General features: G+C 40.4%; 2 protein-coding genes and 1 pseudogene across 2 annotated transcripts in view; 1 reads left to right on the forward strand and 2 right to left on the reverse strand.

The window, feature by feature from the left end:
- LOC124312357 (collagen alpha-1(I) chain-like) overlaps positions 1 to 23886 on the reverse strand; it is a 1404094-nt gene that overhangs the window by 1070452 nt on the left and 309756 nt on the right. The gene's annotated exons all lie outside the window — the stretch shown is intronic.
- Positions 6208 to 7064, forward strand: LOC124310721 (annotated as a pseudogene).
- LOC124310722 (uncharacterized protein K02A2.6-like) lies at positions 19995 to 22074 on the reverse strand. The gene is made up of 4 exons (XM_046774674.1): positions 21637 to 22074; positions 21413 to 21517; positions 20553 to 21368; positions 19995 to 20486 (listed from the first exon to the last, which is right to left on the reverse strand). Exons 1-4 carry the CDS (start codon positions 22072 to 22074, stop codon positions 19995 to 19997), a joined length of 1851 nt encoding a protein of 616 aa, XP_046630630.1.

Here is a 23886-nt window from a genome sequence, read left to right on the forward strand (position 1 = left end):
CAGATCATCGCCGTCGGGAATGAGAACATATTCTTCACCATTTGTTGTTTATTTCGTTATTCAATATTCCGCTTTGTTCTTTGCAAGGACACTTTCGTTGCTGCCCGCCTTTAGCTCGATGCCTTGAATCAATGGACAACAGATGATCGTTATTGGCAGATCACCGCAGTCGAGAAAAAGAACATATTCTTCACCATTTGTTGTTTATTTCGTTATTCAATATTCCGCTTTGTTCTTTGCAAGGACACTTTCGTTGCTGCCCGCCTTTAGCTGGATGCCTGGAATCAATGGACAACAGATGATCGTTATTGACAGATCACCGCCGTCGGAATGACGATATAAAGGATCTTCTTATTGTGATTTTTAGGCTTCTGGATTTAAATTTAAACAAAAAATGCTGAATTTGAAACCCTTTGGTGCAACCAACAAGTTATTATTCCTTCCTATTCGGTGATCTCCTTGCTTGCACCAGAATTCATTACCATACAAGCAGGAACATATTGAAAGATTAATTGACGACAGAAAACTGATCAACCAGAACCTTTTTTAGTAATACTAGGAAATGTCTTTCCATATCAAATCGATCTATGACGAGTTTTCTCGTAATAAACTTAAAATGTTCACACATTTTAATAATATTAAACAAACAAAAGAAAATCGCGGTTGTGCTGATGTATATATAAAATTTCAAAAACTTTTAACTGCGACGGATCCAGCATGTACCCAATTACAGTGATGTGCACGTCATACGGTGACTTATTCGAAAATTTGACGTTACGTCGTACGTTACGTCAATTTTCCTTGTTTTTGAAGTTTACGGTGACTTCTACGTAAGTGAAAAAAAATACTGACTTTTTACGTATACTTTTGACGTGTAAAAAAGTCCAGTTATGAGTTATCCGTAAAAGTCAAGAAACAATTTTAAAAATTTTGCAACATTTGCTTTGCGAAAATTTGTCTGCCATTTGAAAATTTATGACAGTTGTTAGAAGGAACAAACTGTCTGATAGTTTTCTTGAAATTTTAATTCTTCTAAAAATAGTTCTCCATGTTTAATTGTCATTCTTATTTTTTCCAAATGCAATCTGTGTATATTATGGGCAATAGCAATAAATAATGTAATGATGTATATGTGACGTAACGTCATACGTTTGAAGTATGAAAAAATTTACGTTACGTTGACGTTTTTTTTTTACTTATTACGTAGTACTTTTAAAATACGTATGACTTCTACGTTTTTTTGGTACGTCAACAAATCCCGTTGACGTGCACATCACTGCCCAATTATTATTATATAACGCCTGCTGGATCTAAATAAAACTGTTGTAGTTACGATGGTAAACTATAAAAGGTTATGGCGTGGGCCGTTTCCTATATCTCAATTAGGATTATATCTTAATTAGTTGTTGTTGTTGCATTATTTACCTGTTTAGATAAACACATAAGATGAGGGAGGAGGATGATGAGGTGCTGTTCAATGGATGTGGCGTGCGCCGAGTAGTAGAAGAATAAACAGCACAGCGGGGTGGATCTATGTCAATAATATGACATATAGGCTGTGGTGCGCGCTGAATACAAGAGGAGGAGCGACGCCGGATGTGATGAAAATTCCATCATCCGGATCTATAGTGGGTAACAATATTTATGGTATAGTACGCGTGTATATCACAGACAAACTATATACGTAATTGCCCAACATATGAAAACAACCTAAACAAACAAACACATTTTTTGATACATTTTTACATGACGTTTTATTATTATAGGCCTGAAAAATTGTTAATTTTTTTGTATACCTTTGTCATTTCACGAGAAAGGTGTGACGGAAGTTTCGTATTTTAATTAAAATCATTTAATTGTAATAGGCAAGTTGTTGTTTATAAAATTTGTTTTTTTCTCTTATTTTCTATTTTGAATTTTGTGTTGTTTCAATGGTGATCAAAATCAAATCGCGGTGAATTAAAAACCTTCATTTGCAATCAACCAGTTATCCCTTTATATTACTCCGATTTTCCCTTTTATCTCCCTATTATTACTTCTAAAATTGATTATATTGTAAATATTTATATCTAAGCAGTGTCTAAGCAGTAGTAACAGATACGTATGAGTAGACCCAAAATGTAAATATGTGAAGATTGTACGAAATATGTATGACATCTTTTCTTCTAAAGTTATTCCTGATTAATTTATTTTATTAAGTGCAGTTAAGATAAACGGGATCTTGCTGACATTATATTCCCGTTACTTTCGTCGGCAAGAAATGAAAAACATCTGCACTACTCACACTTTAGGAGAGAAGGGCGACGTTGCCAAGTAACAACAATGCCCAAGGAAAATTGGGCTTCCAGCAATTTCAAAACGCAGCTTTTTATCTAGACGAGCTACCATTCTCCATCTAGTGGCCGAAAAAGGTTACTTTTCACTTTGGTACTATTTCCACTTTTTAAAAATTTATAATATTATTACCGAGTTCAATTTTTCCCACTCCTCTCTTTTTTTAAATTGTGTTGTCAAAGAAGTGCTAGATAAGCCATTAACTATGCCCATTGTTTTAGATTGGTTTTGGACTTTTGGGCATAAAAGGGATGCATGTGCATGTGATAAAAGGGAATACATGAGCCGTATGGTAGCTAGCCATCGATTAACTAAGAAATTAACTAATGTAATGCCACATGTGACAGCATGATATAGAAGATACTAGTGTCTTTATAAAATTTCAATTATTTTCAAATTTCTATTACGACATACCGAGTTTCGAACCTCGGACCTTTGGCATTACAGCCCGGGCTTCTGACCATTTGACTACCGTTGATATAGTCGCCAAGAGGGAACATGAACCCGTATAGTATGACCAAGGTAAACCCCCCTTTTTTCTCACCCCTCTCACAAGGGTGCGCGCAGTCCCCTCCGCTCGACCCCCCCTTTAGGCCGGCTTGGGCAGCGCGTTATCTCCATAAAACTCAAAACTTTGAACGTTCTCATTTGCACACCCTAAACCCCATGTTAAAAATGATCAGCGTAACGAGATCTAGAACCCTGCATTAATCTTTTTTCGTTATTAGAAAACCTGTCTTGCTAGGGAAGAGCATTAAATTTTTTCTACTTAAGTTAGGATTATAATCTTTAGTATACTCAAACTAGTAGAAAAGGACTACATTAAGATTGAATAAAAAATTTAAAAAAATTATGACGTTTGTACCTAGCGCATAGTTCAAAGTAGAGGGGTTTTAGGATTCCGAAAGATCGATGGTGCTGTCCCCTGGATCGTCCGATAACGATGTGATTTTTTTCTAAAATTAAGTTATCATTCCGTTAACGCGTTCTGATCAGTATTTTTTTCTTTTGTTTTACTTTAAAATACTAAAATTGCAATTAAAATGAATACTGTATTAGCAGTCCACGAAAAATTAAAATCGATGCCACGCCCATCCATACCCTTATTTTTAAAAACCTTTCGGCAAAAAGTCTTATTTTAACCTATATTTAAGATTTTTCATACAAAATTAATTCGGAAATATGACCGCGACAAGGTTTTGTCGTATTGGCGTGGAATGTCCCAATAATGAAAACGCGATTTACACTCCTGCCAAAAAAAAGATTATGTTATCAAACTTACCGGCAGCCTTAAAAATTCAGGATGAAGTCGATTTCCTATGTAAGCTAACAGAAGCAAGTGAATTCCAGCTCCAATCAGAATTCCGTATTCTATGTTGACAAAGAGACAGCACAAGAATGTAACTCCGAAGGGCAATAGTTCGATCTCTTTCGTTATGCGGTAATATATTACTGCATCTTGTGGCAACCCTAAACGTTAAGAATGCTCTAATGAATTTCTGTGCTGCGTTTTGACTTTTGACATATATGTGACGTCCGACGAACTCCGAATCAAATAACAACCTGCATCAGCATATGCTTACGCAGCAGTAAATATGGATAGATTTTTAATCTGATATTAATATTTATATATTACCTTTATAGAACAACCCCCGTGTTTTTGTACGCATTGCGGCCAAATGCTGTGAACCGAAACATCTGAATCCCCAGCAAAGTTAAATAAACTTGATGCATTATTGTGACGCACGTACACAGTTTGCAGCTTTGAAATTATTATTATTTTTCATTTGATGACAAGTTCAATGACATGATGACAAGTATATATATAGGCTATTTTATTCAATATAAAACTGGGCCTTATGATGCAGTTTTGATAAATTACTATAAATAGAGTGATATATTTTGATGATTTTTAAGTTATGTGCCAGGGGGCGGGGGTTGGCAACTCAAAATTTGGGTGTACGAGGATTCAGAATCTCAGAGATTCCGATCGTATCGCTGACGGCCTAGCTGGCTGGAATCAGCGACATAGCCATCAATGGCTAGTCGGTTGTCTCGGGGTGGCTATAGGAGATGGCTATTAAGGAGAGAGCTGGGGATAGAGTAGGGTGGTGTCAATATCGCACTCCCGAAATTGTATGGATATTCAAGTTCATTTTCATTTTTCAAATTCGTTTTCACTTTTGATAAAATTCATTTTCACTTTTCAAATTCATTTAGTTTTTCAAATTAATATTCATTTTTCATTTTCATTTTTGAAACGTTTAAGTTATCCGTTAAAGTTAACGGAGCTTTACTTTTTGACGTTAAATTAACGCGTTAATTAACGCGTTAATTTATAGCGTCCGTTAACGTAAGTTAAACGTTATTTTCAACGTTATTTTCTGAATAAATACAAGTTAGAATATAAGTCACGGTCTTGATTAGTTTTATTACGGTTATCAGGTAAATCCATTAAATAATTAGGCATTTTCTCATTTGGATATTTCGCTGTTCTAATGAGAAAAAAGAAACTGCGAAAAACAAGGAGGAAAGTAAACAAGACTTTAAAAAAAAGGGGCCTTAATAGGTCTTTGTTACAAGTAAGGAACACTTTTGCTGCCAAAGTGACTCCTGTTGTGCGATTCTTTCTCCCCAGTGTATGCCATCCAGACGCAGAAAACTCACGTTCGGCAGCTGCCGAAGAGATTGAACTGATATAAAACACAACAAATTTATCGTGCTGAATAATATATACCTGATGAAGAGTCTGTTGCTTTAAATCAGGTTTCTTTTTTTCCTTCGACAACTTAGTCTTCTTACTTGCAGTAGCTTCTTGATTATCAGACACATCTTGAAGATATTTAGGATATAAATCTTTCAAATGAATTGCTTTTTTGATGTGGTTTATTAGATTTGAGCTATTTTTTCCTGCAAGCTCAGCTTTACAAGTTTTGCACACACTTGTTTTCGACTTTTGGTTGAAAAAAAAATAATTGTGAATGACGCTTCTTTTACGTAGATTAGCAGGGACAAACTGAATAGATTGCCCTTCATCTTCGGAGGAATTCTCTGATTCACTCATTTCAATCAGTACAATCAGTCAATCACTAAAAAATGAACTTTATTAAAGCATTCAAAAACACATTGAGTACTTCTAAATGTCTAGCAGACTACGAACGTACGCTGAGCTGTGTAAGTAATAAGTAGAAATTTAAATTTTTACAGTAAACCTAAACAAAAAAAATGAAAAAACCTAAACACAGCGTTGCATTTTCAGCTAAAAAATAAATAAAATAACGTTGAAATTAACGCATGAAAATTTCAAAACGTTTAAGTTATCCGTTAAAGTTAACGGACCCCAAAAACCTCCGTTAACGTGATGTTCACGTTAACCGTTAAAGTTAACGTCACATCACTACTGAACAGCAGGAGTAGAACCTAACAAAATTTGAATTGGATAAAACAAAGTTGAATTTAAGTAAAAATGTTGACGATTTATCAAAAACAATAAATGTTATTTTCGGTGTTTTATTGGAAAATTAATTCTGAACCAATTAACAATTTATTTTAATAAAATTAGGGACTGAAAATGGAATGGCAAAATTGCAAATCAGAACTGGAAATTTGTTAATTGAACTCAAAAGTAAAACTAAAATTGATTTTTTTTTTCAAATTTAAATCTGAATTAAATGGTTTTTATTTTTATTGTGTAGCATTTTCGATAAGATTAGGTCACGAACGTAAAGTAATCGAAGCAAATTTGAAAAACAATCCCGAACAACTGAGAGGTACAATTTTTTCGTAAAATTTTTATTAAAACCTTTTTTTTTAAATTATCTGCATTTGTTTCAATTTTAATCAACGAATCAGTAATTTCAATTAGTTTGGAAACTACAATCGCAAATTTGAACGCAACGAGAACGGAACTGATGAACGCGAGGTCAGACGTTGCGGATTTGAAAACGAAATTAAACGGTGAATGTTTAAAATTTCGTTTTGATATGGTAAAAATCTAGAATTAATTTTATTTTTTAACAGCCAGGACGAGGGAAATCGTTGACATTGGTCAAATGTCAACTTCATGTTCTGATCTGCAGCGAATGGGACACAAATTGAGCGGATTCTTTTCCGTCAAAGGATCGAAAAAGATGGAAATGGTTTTCTGCGATTTTTTTCCAAATCAAAATGGTATCAACGTGTTTTAAATTTTACTCTTTAAAGTTTAATCTGGTGGTCTAATTATTTTTTATTTGACAGACAAACAAAAATGGATTGGCTACACTGATGTTAAATCGGCGCCCGTCCATTTCTACGTCCAGCGCAATTCTCCATTCGACATATTTGGAACTCCAATTCCGTTCGATTTGGCGCGGGTGAACGATGGCAACGGGCAACGCCATGGATTTGACGTAGGGGAAATTCACGGCACCGCGATCGGGAATTTATTTCTTCTCCTTCACGAGACTGGCGCACTTTCCAGCTTCATCATCTAAAGTTTATTTAGGAGTTGGTCTATATTTGAACGGGGTTGAAATCGGGTCGGGTTGGGTTGAAGACTGGCAAACACCGTCGCTGGTCAAAGGAGTCCGTTGACCGTCCAGTCGACGATGAACATGAAAAAAGGCGATCAAGTTTGGGTGACTATTGATGGCATTTCACCAGGGGCGTTTTTGCATGACTACGCCATTTACCGCCGGACTCATTTCACGGGTTTCATGTTGGAGGAAGAAATTGCGGCGACACTTTGAGAATTTTGTTTTGATTATTTAAAAACGATCGTAAAAAACTAAACGGAAAATGAATTTTTATTGTGTAAAAAATATGAGGGAATGGTACAAAACATAGTCGAATCCAAAGTAGTTAAGGGGTGGGTATTTTTTGATTAAAATTTAACTGTGGTTGTAAACGGACAATACACAATAAAATATTCAAGCCATAATCTTTAAAAATGTAGACGTGAGAAGAAAAAAAACAGAAATCGATTGTCAGATTTGCAAAATGCGTCAGGCTAGAAAATCCATTTGTGCGCGTTGAACTAATTCAAGGTAATTCATTTAAGGGAAGACATTTTTCAAAAAAACTTTTGACTGTTATATTCCTTCTAGCATTTCTTAAGGTGGTGAACCGCCGGTAACCGCTCCGATCCCGGATGGTACTACAACTCACTCACTGGACAAATCTCTGCATTGCCTGTGAAGTATCGTCAGATAATCAAAGTAAGTTTATTGTCACCTATTTTCTAAATTGATAAGAATTGAGAGCAATTTCAAACGTTATTGTAAGTACATTAAGAGCTAAACATTTCCCACTGGAAAATGAACTTTGATCTAATAGTTAAAGTGTCAATCCCTCCAACCCATTTTCGATTTCAAAATTATTTTTATTTTTAAATAGTTCCATGATAAGTATTGAGTATAAAGCTATGTCGACTGTGTACGTATAGGGCTCTTTCGGATCTGTTTTCTTTAGCCGTTTTATCTGGCAACGCAGCATGGCTCTAGACTTTTTTAGCGCGAGAACGGGGAGAAGAGGGAGAATGGGACGAATGGGGGAGAAGAGGAAACGTGGGTCCCCTTTTTTTTCGTACGCCCACCGTCCTCCCAGGAAAAAGAGATAGAATGAAAACTTACAATATTTCGAATGTACGTAGGATTCCCAATATTATCCAATCACTGTTTCAAGTATTCTGGGATTTGCTGATCTGGAGGGTTAGGCAATATATTCAAATATATTTGAAAATGTATCTTTGCAGACTTTGTGAAGTTTCTTGAAGAATTTTCCGATAGAGTGCGGGAATTTATACTTGGATAAAATGGTGCACACAAACTCTTTTGCACACCGTTTGCACCGAACCACCTGTGAAAATAAATCGCAGATGCTTTTAATCTCGAAAGAAAGATGAAAAAAATATTCAATTTTAGATTGTCCTGATTTTTGCGATATTTCCGGCTCGTGGAATTTTGACGTCCAATAGCTTCTCCAGTAACTTATGATAGATTCCAATTGGGTGTGAACTTCATCTCGTGGGTTATACATTTAAAAAATCTAAACACAGATTTGGAAAGAGCGCGGGATTTTGTAGTTGATTAATATGGTGCAGACAAACTCTTTTGCACGCCGTTTGCATCGAACAACTATGAAAATAAATCGCAGATGGAATTTCGAAGGAAAGAGTGACAAAAAAAAACTAACAATATTAAATTTTCCCGATTTTTGCGATAACTCTGGATCGTGGAATTTAAACGTTCCGTAACTTCTCCAGTAATCAATGATAGTTTCCAAGTGGATTTAAACTTCATCTGATCAAAATACTAATAAAACGGCGGGGGATTTAACAATTGAAATCGGACGAAAAATTGTGAAAAAATGCGATTCATTGGTTTTGGTCCTAGTTTGATTAGTCATTAGCAAGGTTACGCAATCTTCATTAAAAAAAGTGTAATTGCTAATATCTCCGTTCTCCTCATCGAAATATTTTTATCACTCTCCCTCGCGTTCCTGGCGGATGACAGCCGAAGCATACGAGTTCTCTGCACCTCGGGCTTCATATTGCCGGCCACTAGACTATATGAAAGGGCCTACTGTATGTCCCCCGCTCTAAAGTGAAGGCCAGGAAAGCGTAGCTTCGACTGTCATCCGCCAGGAACGCGAGGGAGAGTGATAAAAATGGTGACTAGGCTGGGTGGGAAACTTGTCAAAATTACACTTTACTAGATTAGGAATAACTCGGCCAATCGAATCCAGAATGTAAATTCCTTTTGGATTCGTATTGAGGGATGGACGAGCAAACTTTTGGGAGAATTTGTTTTTTTTAAAGGTTAGCATTTACCCATAAAGCGATAACAAAGACCCCCCAAAATTGTTAAAATTTGAAAAAACCCTAACATTAAATATCTCCCTAACGGCAGAGAATATTTAAATTCTGCAAAAACAGGTGAATCCGGAGTAGAAAACTAGATATGCCTGAATTATTTCAGATTTTTAAGTCCCATAGCGGATTGGGAAAAAAGTGGGGTCCATGGATTTGGTGCACTTGAGTGGTGGATTGCTTGTTAAAAGGGCACTGCTTCAAACTAACCCTTCGTAATTTTTATAATACGATAACTTCTCTGCTAAAGGTTTTTCTGACTCCAATGCAGACAATACGATATCTTGAATTACAGTGACAATCAAAATACAAAAAACATAAAAACATAAAAACACTTTACAACAAAAAATGAAACAAATAAAGGCGCTTCATTTTGTTTTTCTGATGAGTTCTGCTAGAAATCGTTTTGCTACATTTTAAAATGTAAAATAAACAACCTTGTGCATTTAAAATTGTTATCAACATCTGCCAATTTAGAAAGGGATATTTTTAAATGTGTTTTGTGCAACTTGCGGGGTAGTGAAACAAGTTAGTGTCCCTGACAAACAAAGGATTTGAATCAGTGTATAACATGTTTCACTATTACATTTCACGGGAAAAACAGAGGTTCTAAAGAAATATAGGAAAGATTCTGTAAGCAAACGCAATATCGATGCCACGAAGAATACACAATCGCAGTTCACAAAGAAAACAAAAACCCAAGTTGACAAAATTTGATTGTGATAAAAGTGCTGTGGATTGAACGACGAGTTCTTTAAGTGAAAAATGTCTGTTTTGTAGTTTTGAACTTAACAAAAATAGCATGAAGAAAAAAATTTCTGTTGTTACCACAAAAGCTTTCCTAGAAACTATCGTAAAAAATTACAATGAGAGAAATTATGCATGGGCCATAGAAGTCCAAGGAAACATCCAAGGGATAGTTGACTGTGCCACTGCAAGACAGAAATATCACATCGTTTGCAGTATAAACTTCCATATAAGAAGAAATAAATCAATTTGGAAATTTTCAATTGCTGCTGAAAAAATAAAGAATCAAACGTAAAAGTATCGCAGTTTCTAGAGATGAAGAAAAACTATTAGCGTTTCATCAAACTAAAATTATGACGTTTTCTCAAGTCTGAGTTCCTAACTTCCTATGAAGAAACGTTGGGGTTTGTGCCAGATCACTTGCAAATATTCTTTCCACAATCATTGCAAGTGAAAAAATCAGAAGAAAATACCTTAATTGAGAAATCATTAATTCTGCAAGCTTTTTCTATAAATCTGCATTGTCCGCTATAGGTAATTTTGTATCAATTAAAAGCATTGATCTAAAATTGATAAATATTTTTGTATTATTATGCAGCTTGGAATTGCCATCTCTGATACTCTTCAAAAAATCTTATAATCGTTCATTATTCATGAACATGGATTTTGTGCTGATTACGAATAGGTTATTTTTAAAGGTGTGTGGCAAAAACCACTAACACAGAATTGGTTATTCCTCAAATTTTTGTTGTTCAGTACGTAAAGTTACAATGCCATAACTTGCGCAAATTACCCGTAAACGGTACTCTTCATGGAATGAAAATAATAGCATCAATAACACCATCACCATCGAATAAGTATTACTTTATACATTTATAGTACTTATCATACATTTCTCGATTTATTTAGGTGAGTGACAATGGAATACTAAACCATGGTCAGATAAAAATTCATGGCCTTGAAATAGATCACAAAACTTTAGCTTCAATAACTTGCAGTAAGCTTCCATCAATTACTGCAGAGAATGCTTGTAAAATATTGATTTGATGTGTCATCTCTTTTTTTCTTAAACAACCCAGACCTGGATGCCAGGGATACATGCAATGTACAACATCAATTACATAAAATTTAGCCACGTCTTCTTTCAAAACATGTTAGACGAATAGAATTGAAATTTTATTTTAAAATTTCTATGCTTAATAAGCTGCACTGGGAATTAGTTAGTGAATAAAACTGAAAAGTTCGTTGCGAGTTTTAATTTCTTCTCTAAAACTAATTATCCATTTCTCTATTTGCAACTTTTTTCATAACAATGCTTTCCGAAAATGCTAGCATACTTTACGCAGAAAGGCTGCAAAATTGTTCGATGCTTTAGTTTTGAAGAGGTAACCTTAAAGATAAAATATTGTTGTAGCTAATTTAGACTATAGAAAATGAACGATGAAGATGTTTTAATTTCAGTTCAGCTTTTTTACATTAACGTTTAATTTGAAGAAATTACTTGAACGAAGAAAAAAAATAAGACAAAGCCTTCCAATGGGTGAAACAGTTTTTCGCTGTGTTTTTCATACTTAGTTTAAAACAAGTCAGTTATGGACTAGGATTCATATGTTTTTGACGGCAACAGCTAATAGTGATTACAAAACGTTCCACTACTGGAAAAAAATTAGTCCCAAAGATTTAAACATTTTGGAAGATAAGATATCTGTTAGTAGGCTTGTGAATAAAAAACTTTCAACGTTACGCAGGCCCACTTTTGTGGGCAAGCAATTATTAAATAATAACAATCTTCAAAGTTTGTATTAAATTTGTGATAACAGTTGAACAATTGGAAATTACTCTGCGTCATTATGCAACAGAGGACAATTTATCAAAAATAGCTGCAGGATATTGTGTTGAAAAGTCAACTAAAACAAAAATTCTGCAAGTCAATTTTGACCGAGTGTCGTGACGTCAAAGAAATCATTTCATTGGCGATTATTAATCATTTCCTATTATTTTGCTATCATTTAATTAAAGAAGTAATGAAAAACGCCAATTTGATTGTCAATTAAACGAGATTTATTTTTTGGAGATGCCGAGATTTGAACTCGGGAGGAGAGATTGTAGGAGAAGACCCCCGTATCCACTAGACTGGGACTGGGATAGTAGGAGAGATTGTCTGATTCAATGGTCTCTCGTTTAGACTTATGTTGTCAGGCTGAAGGGCATTGGACTAAATATTGACTTTCTTGTTTTGTTTTTATTTTTAAAATAAAACTGGTTAAATCACTCTGTGTTGGTCTAGTGGTTACGGAAGATATCTCCTACCCCAAGGTCTCAAGCTCAAATCTCGGCATCTTCAAAAAAATGAATCTTGATTAATTGACAATCAAAATTGTCGTTTTTCATTACTTCTTTAATTAAATGATAGGAAAGTAATAGGAAATGATTAATAATCGCCAATGAAATGATTTCATTTACGTCACAACATTCAGTCAAAATTGACTTGCATGAAACGTGATTCAAAGCAACATTACGATATCTTTGAATTTTTCCCGCTTTATGGTGCAGGATTTGGACAGCTTTTTCCTTTTCTTTTCAGTTGTCGAAATATTGACGGTGAGCCTAGGGCCTAAGGCCTAAGGCTATTGCAAGATTGCCTGTCTGGTTTCATTCATGATTTTTTTTGGGGGAAAGGCATGACCGGTGGCTAAATAAGTCTATTTCTCCTTTTTCCTTTTTCCCACCTTTCGCTTTGTTCTTAGCCCCCAAAATTAGGACCAAAAAGCCTAACATAGTTCCCGCATGACTCATAGGTGGCTTTTAGGTTGTTCGGATTTTTTTGGACCATACTGTAAATGCGGTTTTCTATAAGGCTGTTCGTTAAACCAACTTGACATTACCTTGGGCAAAAATGCTATATCTGCCGATGGTAGGGTAGAAGAAATCGATTTGGCAACCTTAGGAGTAGCATTGACGAAATGTAGCACAGATTGTTTTTTGTGACACTCAGACGCCACGGATACAAGCATCTGTGATGTCGCACCAACATACACGATTAAAAGATAATTCAATTCTTTTAATTGAAATCATATTTTTGGTAAACAACTGAAGACTTCAAGACTTCCAACTCTAGGCATTTAGAGTTCTAACGGATTCCTACGTAATCCCACTGATATCGTTTATAGGACCCTTTAGGGCTATTTTCATGTTTTTCTTCACTCACTTAATACCAAAAGTTAGAATTTTTACACTAAAATTTGTTAGGAATAAATAAAACTGAAATACCTATAGCCAACCCGGTCAAATACCCATCAACATTGCTTTTCTGATAATCTTGCGAATTTTGAATTTCCTCGCCCCGCTCCAACAGTTTGTCTCCACCGAACATTGTAAAGTTGTCCTCAACGCCTCTTTTTTGTTTTTGCCTTTGGTAATGTGGATACCATGAGACATGAAGTATACATTTGAAGGTTCGATGCCTTCTCTCCTCAAAAGCCGTAGATTATGAATCTAAGTGTCGAGAAAGAATGTAAGCGAATATCAATGAGCTTATTGTAGATTACACTGACGTGGTTCGAGAGTTTTCCTGTTAGCTCTCCTGGAGAGTTTGTCATATAGCCAAACTTGGCTAAGCGGTTGGCATTGTAATAGAAAAATAGGTTCGAAATGTCTGCTGCGGGTAGATGTAATTGATTTTCATCGTTGAAATCGTTGAACATGCCCAGTTGAATCCGACAACAGTGACAAAATGGATCCTTACTGACCAATTTCTGCAATCACATGTATTTCGTAGTCCAACCCAGTATCATTTTTCAAAACGCTAGAAATCTTGTTGTAAAATAAAAAGTTACTTAGTTTTTAAAAAGAAAGAAATATTTAATGTAATATTACCTATGGTTTTCCACGATGGCGTCATTCAAATCTGCAAAGATGGAATTCCCAATGGTTCTATGATTCGAAATCCGACTAACTAAAACCACAAAAAAATGGGACATGTAGATGGTATGGAAATCAATGTCGGAAGTGTCCAATAGATAGTCCAGTTAGTTAAATTTCCTCCGCTTGCAAAGCATCTGTTGCAAAATTCCTTTTCAATTTTGATGTGAGCTGACGATCCTAAATGCTCGGTATTCTGACAATGAATTCCGTGAGGTTCGCTATAATAGTCAATTTTTGGAAGAACATCATCGGGCATTTAGGAATAGCCGCTTTTCTTTTTTGGCATAGTTGTTTCTTGTTTGCCCTTCACTACACAAAAATAAATTAAAGTCAAGATTCATTTCAACGACAGATATCTCTTTAGTTCATTACATGGAAACTTAAAAAACTGTAACCATAACTTCACATTTTAACTTACTATGGTAGTCAAAGTTGATAAGGAAAGAATCTAGGTCTGGGCAAATGCTGTTCTTCAGTGCACTTGTTTTAAAATCCAAGTATTTCCAACTTTTTGTACAGCTTCGTTTTTTAACTACCACACCTGCACGAAACTCGCAATTTAAGGGACTATTAGGGGTAAGGGGTAATTTAGGGGGAGCAGCAAATTCCTCTTTTCTGATCAGTCGTGGTTTACCTCGTGAACGTGGTTCTTTACTACGTGTTCACAAACTTAAGTGTTGTTGATTTTTAGGTTAGCATAAACTCAAGTGTTGTTGAATTTTAGGTGTGCATAAACTTAAGTGTGGTTGATTTGCAATGTGCGAAAATGGTTGATACAAATATACCGACAAATGAGTCGTTAGAAGACTTATTATAGCTTTTTGAATCGGACTCTGATATACCTAATCTAGCAGAAGTACCACTTTTATCAGAAGCTGGTTTTTCGTACATATTGTCACGGTCGTTTTATTCCGATTACACTACTCGGCGAAATCAGTACACAATAGGAGGGAAAACAATTCTATGGTGGTCCAATAGACACAGAGAGGGAGCGGAATCGCCACTACTGGCGCACTAACCAGTAGATCGATACACGCAATTCACACAAAGATTAAAAGATGACTAAAGGGGACAACAAAAGGAGCGTGTGCGTTCTAGAGAGTCTGGGACCAATCTGCCGTCTGAGAGAGTCCAGCTTAACGAGTGTTGTAGTCTCGAGTACTAGTCCGTAACTGTCTGTATTCAGTCTCTGTGTTGGCTATCACCACCCCATGCTGACTCACCGACAGGTGGCCACATCTGGTGGTTACTAGCTGAAGTGCGATACATTACAACATCTCCCTTCTCTCACAAACAAAGAGTGAGCGAACGCGAGAAACAAATGAAAGAAGGATCAGAAGAAAAGGAAAACGAAATGACAAAGACCGAAAGTGAAACAAAATGAACTGAAAGCCACAGCAAACAGGACGATGAAACATGACTTGATGAGATGAAAGACAAGCAAAATATGAAGTTGTGAAATATGAAATGAAAGTGATAGCGAAGATGGAATGATGAGCGTTATGACTAAGAAATGAGACAGGTAGGAATTAAACAAAAGTGACAGACGGGGTTGCACCAGACGACGTACTGAAGACCAATCTCAATATCAATGGAAATAAAACGGACAAGAAAAGAACAAAGACATCAAACATCGAGGAGACGGCCACCCGGATCCGAAGAATGATTACGACGACAGTCTCACTTCCTAGTAGAGGGCATGGCTATGCCGAAGCGGACACCGGACCGAGTTGTTCCAAACGGCTCCCTCGCTGGCGCAGCACCGGAGTCACTGGAAGGCCCAGCGGACGTAGGAGGTGGAGTCACGGAAGGGGAGAACGGCGCATCAAACAGACGAACATGCCGGGCGCCATGACTAGCTGCAGAGCGTACGCGACCGACATTTGACGACTGTCGGCCGGACGGAGTGGCTGGCTCGGCACTTGTTGACGGCACCCCTACCCGGACAGGAGTAGGAGCTTCGATTACCGGGCTACCGGGCACACCAGATGCCGGACCAGACGTCTCACCTCCAGCGGTCGACTGGGCTGACTGGACAATAGGTGGGACTCGATACGAGAACATGGCAGAAGGATCCCAGGAACGGGGCTGTGACTGTGTCCCACGGTCGATGTTGATGGCCCACCGCGTACGCCGAAAATAACGGCCATCATCCAAACGAATCACGTAAGATTGGGGCTCAGGACAGACAGAGTGAACTTTTCCATGGAGCCAACGACGGCCTATGAGGGCTCGGACGGGCTGACCGATACGAAGTGACGAGGCACGCGTGGTAGGCGATCCTGCCTGAACAAACGCTGCCTGAGATTGACGCGCTGATAGCTCCCGCCTGACGACCGACGAAGAGACATACTTAGGTTGTAACTCGGCCGGAAGGAACGGCAGGTTCCCGCGTAGATTACGGCCCTGCAACAAAACTGATGGGGCGGGGAGAGTGGGTGACACCGGAGTGGAGCGAATGGCCGCCAAAGATTCCCAAAGAGATTTTCCAACGGCGAACATCTTCAACAGCGTACGTTTCACAGTTTGAATGTGGCGTTCAACTAAGCCATTGGATTGTGCAAATTCAGGGCTGGACGAAACTTGTTGCACACCCATAGAACGGCAAAACTCTCTGAACTCGACGCTGCTGAACTGCGTACCATTATCACAAAAGAAACGAGTCACTTCACCGATGAGCGCCGCCGAGGTTGTCGATTTCATCGCGACTACACAGGGCCATTTGCTGTAGGAATCAACCAGCAGCAAATACGACACCTGAGAGAATTCAAATAAATCAGCAGACACCAGCTGGAACGGATGATCCGGTATGCGGACCGGAAACAGGGGCAAGCGCGGGTTGCGATGGCGATGTTCTTGGCAAGTAGCGCAGCTAGCCACCACATTGCGCACTTGATCCTCCCATCCCGGCCAATACACAGACGATCGCGCTCGCAACACACACTTGGACTCTCCAAAATGGCCGTCATGGACACCGTCGAGCGCCTCCTTTCGTAGCGCAAACGGGACCACTAGCCTTGTTCCAACAAGAAGAACACCATCCACTGACGTTAGATCATGGCGCACGGGCCAAAACGGTTTTACTGAATCCGGACAATTGCGCCTGTGTTCTGGCCACCCCGCTTCCATCACGGACTGAAGATGCTGCAATGTTGGGTCGCGAGACGTGGCATCGGCGTAGCGACGACGAGTGGACTCAGCCGGCACAATGCTGGTGAGAACATGGTGGACTTGCTCCTCACAATCCGCAGTAGCATCATCATCATAAAGATGAGGGGACGGGGCACGGCTGAGAGTATCTGCTATGAACAGCTCCTTTCCCGGTTTGTACACAACTTGAAAATCAAACCGTTGGAGTTGGAGCCGCATCCTCTGGATCCTTGGCGAACAGGCAGCGATCGGCTTATCCAGGAGGCCCACTAACGGCTTGTGATCCGACTCCACTATGACACGCTGGCCATACACATATTGACGGAACCGGAGTAGCCCAAATTGAATAGCCAGCAGCTCCTTTTCGATTTGGCAGTATCGGCGTTGCGTTGCGGTCAAGGTGGTGGAAGAGAATGCCACCGGCTGCCCATCCTGGACCAACACAGCTCCGAGTCCTACTGGAGAGGCATCCACTGACACTAACACCGGCTTGGAAACGTCAAACAATCGTAGCACCGGTAAAGACGACAAGACGGTTTTCAGATTTGTCATGGCCTTCCTCTGCTGCTCATCCCAGCACCAAGCAGCTTCCTTCTTCAGGATGTCACGAAGGGGACGTGTTAGAGTTGCCAAATCTTTACAGAATTTATCTAAATATGTCACCATTCCCAGAAGACGCTGGAGACTCTGCTTGTCTGTTGGGTCAGGCATGTTGACTATTGTAACATACAAGGATAAGGAGTGTATTGCTAATACTACATTCTAGTACAGTCACTGTTAGACAGCCAAGGACAGCCAGGGAACAGCCCCGATCAGTCCGATGCTCTACGCTTATATACCCGGCTAGGCCGGCACAGTCATACAGTACGTCCGGTTGGACTACATACCAGACGTATCACATAGCGTGGTCATTGACCACGCGACATCCCCCTCTTTAACTCGCAGTCGTCCCCGACTGCAGCAACACAACGACAAAATTCATTCAAAAACATACAAAACATATCAAATAACTCACATCAGCAAAAAAAAAATTACTCGTCAGGAAATATCTCACACGTGCACGTGCCGAGTAGTCAGGACAAAACAAAGCAATCGTCAAAAATATCCACAACAAAATAAATCTATACGAACAAAATTCACGCATCGACAGCAAAAACAATAATTCAATCACGCTTTCCTATCACAAAAAAGCCATACAATAATAACTAATAAATGCATCTCTATGGCAAAGAAAACCAAACTGGAACAGAACTACGACTTTAAAAAAAAACGCACAAAATACTGCAACCATTTGAAAAATCAATCACGTACAAAATGTCACAAGCAATGAACTCAGTTCGACTTCCAGATCGTCACCCGTCAGTCTCTCCGATCGATAGCAATACTAATATGTAATTTAAAAAATAACGCGACAACAGGAAAATCAATTTTTCGGCGCATTCCGCCCTTCGTCTAACACTCAACCGTTATCATCGTCACTTTTCTCTCCGTTCAATCACACTCCGTTCTCTCCTCCGTCGCTGTCTCCTCATTCCTCTGTCGCTCGTCGCTCTCTCCTCTGCCGCTCGTCGCTCTCTCCACCGTCGCTCGTCGCTTGTCGCTCTCTCCGCTGTCGCTCTCCCCGCTCGTCGCTCTCTCCGCTCGTCACTCGTCGCTCCTTCTTCTTTCTCTAGCTCCATTGTTTCTATCCCGCTCTGTCGTCTCCGTCGCTCTCTCTCTCCGTTGTCTCTTCCGTCGCTCGCTCCTCTCGCCGCCTCTCTCTCTCTCCGTTGTCGCTCGCCGTCGCCTTGCTGTCGGGCTCTCGACCTTCTGCCTGTCTCCCAGCTTCTCTCCTCCCGTAGGTCTTTTTCAATCGCTCTCTCTCCGTTGGTCTTTCTTCTCTGCTCCTTCCACCGGTCTCTCTTCGATCCTCTCGCCATCGCCAATTCTCTTGTCGATCTCCCGTTCCATAGGGGCTGACCATCACTGTTTTCGTCTCCGTACACCATACACAGCACACTTTTCCACAACACAACAAACACACACACACACAAAAGAACACGAACAAAACACTAAACGACCCCGGCATGTTGCAACCTTCGAGAAATGAAACACTTCCCGTTGCTCACCGTGCGTTTTCAGTGACCCCAGATCTTGCCCGCGTCCGAAAGCTTTGACACTTTCCGCTGCTCACTGTGCACTGTGAACGACCCCGTTTCTTGCGGAAACCGAAAAGATTTACACCTTTTGCCGCTCAACGTGCGCTCTCAAGCGACCCCAGGTCTTGCCCGCGACCAGAAGCTTGACGCTTCCCGCTGCTCACTGTGCGCTTACAAACCAAACGACCCCGTTTCTTGCGGACAAAAGGCTCACGCTTTTTCCCTCAACGTGCGTTTTTTTCCAAGCGACCCCAGGTCTTGCACGCGGCCAAAAAGCTCGCTGCTCACCGTGCGCTTCCTACAACGACCCCGTTTCGCGGACAAAAGGCTCACGCTTTTTCCGCTCAACGTGCGTTTTCAAGCGACCCCGGATCTTGCCCGCGGTCTGAAACCCGCTGCTCACCGTGCGCTAACAACAACAAAACAACAAATCAACAATCAACAACAAACAACAAATGCTACTCCCAAATTTCTACTTATCCCCCGCTCCGTTCTCCTCACCCTTGTTACCAGGGATCGCACTCAAGGCGCCGTTTTCTCCGTCACATCGTTGCTTGGCCGGAACAAATCCGCACCACCGCAATTTCAAGGATCACACTGCGAAAAAAATTACAATACGACGGAGAAAAACGGACTTACCCTATGAGGCCTGCATCTCCACCATGTAACATACAAGGATAAGGAGTGTATTGCTAATACTACATTCTAGTACAGTCACTGTTAGACAGCCAAGGACAGCCAGGGAACAGCCCCGATCAGTCCGATTCTCTACGCTTATATACCCGGCTAGGCCGGCACAGTCATACAGTACGTCCGGTTGGACTACATACCAGACGTATCACATAGCGTGGTCATTGACCACGCGACACTATGGCATCCACTTTTTCGGGGTCGGGTCGAAGAGTCCCATGGCCAATGACGTGGCCCAGCCACGGCAGCTGCTGCAAGAAGAAACGACATTTCTTGAGTTGTAGCTTTAAATTTTTCTCACGGCACCGCAGCAATACCCGTCTCAGGTTCAGTTCCAGTTCCGCTTTAGTTTCACCCGTGACTAAAAAATCATCAAAGTAGATGATCACACCGGGAAGATCGCCGAAGAGATCCGACATCACCTGCAGGTATACTTCCGGCGCGGATTTTAGGCCAAACGGCAGTCGAAGATATCGGAATCGTCCTTTTGGAGTAGCCATGGTACACAGGTATGAGGCCTCCTCGGTCAGCGGTATCTGATAGAAACCAGACGCTGCATCCAAACTGCAAAAATACTTGGCTTTGCCAATCTTGGCAAAAAGCTGCTCCACCGTAGGCACCGAAAAATGCTGCCGCTGGATCGCCTTGTTTAACTACGACGGATCTAGGCAGATTCGCACATCCCCATCAGGTTTGCCGACGACCATCATTCGACTCACCCACGACGTTGGTTCTACCACCGGAGCGATGATCCCGTCATCCACCATCTGTGCTAGTTTGGCATATACTTTGTCCTCAAGCAGAAACGGCAACCGACCTGCCGCACACACAACTGGGTCCACAAAATTGTCACCGGTAGCCAGCTTGATGTCGTATTGAACCGGAAGCTTTCCGATTCCTTGAAACACATCCAAAAATTCCTTCGCGACAACTGGCAGCTCCACTTGTTGATCGACTGTCACAGCATGGACACGCTTGATAAGTTTCATTGCTATACATGTTGGAAGGCCCAATATTGGCGGCTGGCCAGGTTCATCCACTACCACAAATTTCACCGTATGTTGAGCACCACGACTGGTCACGGAGCCGACAAACACGCCCATGACTTTGAGGTAACCACCTTTCGCGCCATAGTTCCTCACGCGGGGGCCAGCACTCAATACCACTGCTCGTTGAACACGGCGAAAATCCTCCAGGGGAAGTACGTTGCAAGTGGCGCCAGAGTCAAGCTTGAATCGAATTGGGCTGCTGCCATCTACCGAGAGACTTTCATGCCACTCTTCTCCGTCTTCGGAACTTTTAAGTTCATGTGTGACATATTCCTCATCCAGGTAACGGACATCTTCCTGTGGCAAGGCTCCTTCCGATTCCACAGCATGCAACCGCTGCTGCATATAAGTTCCTCGTTGAGCCGGCCTCTGACGAACAGCCGTCTCCGCTTGGGTGGCACCTGGCGCCATCTGACGAGAAGCAGTGGAACTCGGGCGATGGGGCAGATTCTCAGCTTGAGAGCACCACCGGGCATAATGATCGGTCTTGCCACATTAGTAACACGTGATGTTGATCGCCGAACAATTACCTTTCGCATGCTGACGGCCACAATTGGGACATCCGCCAGAACCAGAGTGCTGCTGCCCACTGGGTTTGTGCTGTCGATGTTGGCGGCGTTCTTGACTTGACTTGTCTTTAACAGCATGAACAGCCTCAGGTGGGGACAAAATTTGGCTGAGCTGACTTGCTGACGCTTCACATGCACGAACGATTCCACAGGCACCGGCGAGAGACAAATTAGTTTCATATAACAGCTTCTCCCAACACAATCTGGTCTCGGAGAATAGAGTTGACCACCGCTTCAGTGCCATAGTTGCACGACTTCACCATGCTACGCAACTCCACCAACCACGCATCAAAAGGTTCACCGGGCTTTTGGTGACGCTTATGAAAACGGAAACGGTCAAACACTTCACTCTTGAGGGGCGCAAAGTAATCAGAGTAACGGTCAAGTACAGGTTTAATCTTTTTGTCATCACCCGCCGTAGCAAAGACAAAAGTTCCATAGATCTTTAGGCCCTCTCTTCCCAACAGGGACAATAAAACACCAACCAGAACGTTTTCATCTTTCTCGCCTTTGCGAGTAGCTGTGATGAACCACTCAAATTGAGTCCGCCATTCTTCCCACTCCAAAGCCAAATTAGACGCTGAAAAATTAAATGGGTCTGGAAACTTCAACGAAACTGCCATCGTAACTCATCAAAGAATTATCAGGCACGAAATGAACACGAACCAACAACGGATGGCTCTGATACAACTGGCTATAAACGAAAGACCACGTGTGAAAACGAGTGACTACAGGCGTACGCGCACCACTTCTGACACCATGTTGTAGTCTCGAGTACTAGTCCGTAACTGTCTGTATTCAGTCTCTGTGTTGGCTATCACCACCCCATGCTGACTCACCGACAGGTGGCCACATCTGGTGGTTACTAGCTGAAGTGCGATACATTACAACAACGAGGATGACAAACCACGAACAACAATTCCAGGCAAGCAAGTAGCAAACAATTCCTATAATGCTGGATATATGCATGGTGAAATATGAAACTTAATTTGGGGAAATTATGCAACACCAGAGAAAATTTTTTTTTTTCAAACTACAAGACTTACTTTATTAATCTTCTCTTACAAAAATCAGAAAGATTTTACAATTCCGTTATTGGTAGATGTTATTTAAAATGGAACAAGGTAGACTAAAAAAAATCCGCAATTTTGTTTATCATTAGGAAACTTAACTAATCAATTTGTTGGAAATAGGATTTATCAGTTTACTTCGACAAAAACATCGACAAGGACATGAATAAAATGGGATCTTGGATATTGAGACCGTATGGAGTCCAAATTTTGTCGAACAATCAATCCGAACATTTAATGCCACAATGAAGCGGCTAATGAATTGGAAAAGACTTTCGGTAGATCACATGGCGAATTCCTTGAGAATAGTTGCTGGGTTTTATTCCATGAAAATCCAAAGGGGAAGAATTGGATATCGCAATTATACCTTACTACCTCACCTTCCATCGACAATTGTGAAGAATGCCGTTGAACGACAAAAATTCCAGTCTTCTGACGACTTATATGACAAAATTAAGTCGTCTCGGCTATTCAAAGAGGTAAATAATAATAAAATAAAATACATAAATGGAAACGTATTTACTTTTTGTTTATTTCATTTGTTTTAGGATGATCACATATTGAATCCAGTCGACAAACATGAGAAACCCCTGGTAGTGCCCTGGTAGTGATAGTGTTAGACAGCGGGCTATCGAAATTCTAAGAGAAAATAGAATTCAGCTGGTCCAATCTCAACAACATTCTACAGTTATAGGCTCCTGCGGCGATGTTTATTTCGTGACGTTGTTCAAAGCTAGTGCGTAACATGACTTGTATGTGTTCCGCATGCGCACTTTGTTTGCACATGTTAGCAGTGATGTACAGCATCGACTGCGAAATGATTTCAAAAAAAGGTAATATAACACTGACCCAGCGGAAAGCAAGAACCTGCCATCGTTACCTCCGTAGCGGGACGAAAAAGTCGTCTCGACTTGAGAAAGAATCAACCAGACAACGAAAGCCTGTTTCGAAGGGGTCAAAACGAAAAAAAAAATTCTGACGATCCAGTCATTTGCACACCTGAACACCCTGATTTACTCGACGTCGACCGGAAGTGGTTCAGTGGAAATGAAAGGAAATCAAGGAGCAAATCAACATCACTGATCTCACCGAAAAAAAAAAGAAAAAACTTTCTGGACTCTCTCCGTCACGGTCGCGGACCCGTTCGAGCTCTTCATCGCGGTCGCGTACCCTTTTGCGCTCTCCGTCTTGGTCTCGTACCCGTAACGGTTCGTGCTCTCCAATACTGCCACGATCCAGTTCACGTTCTTGATCACCATTGCCGGCAAGATTTTACTGCCCATCGCTGCACTGTTCAACCAGATCGCAGCACTGTCCGTCACCACCACAGGGCGGATCACCATCTAAATCGCAATACTTTCCATC

Source organism: Daphnia pulicaria, chromosome 8 (assembly GCF_021234035.1).
Source record: "Daphnia pulicaria isolate SC F1-1A chromosome 8, SC_F0-13Bv2, whole genome shotgun sequence".
Taxonomy (NCBI): Eukaryota; Metazoa; Arthropoda; class Branchiopoda; order Diplostraca; family Daphniidae; genus Daphnia; species Daphnia pulicaria.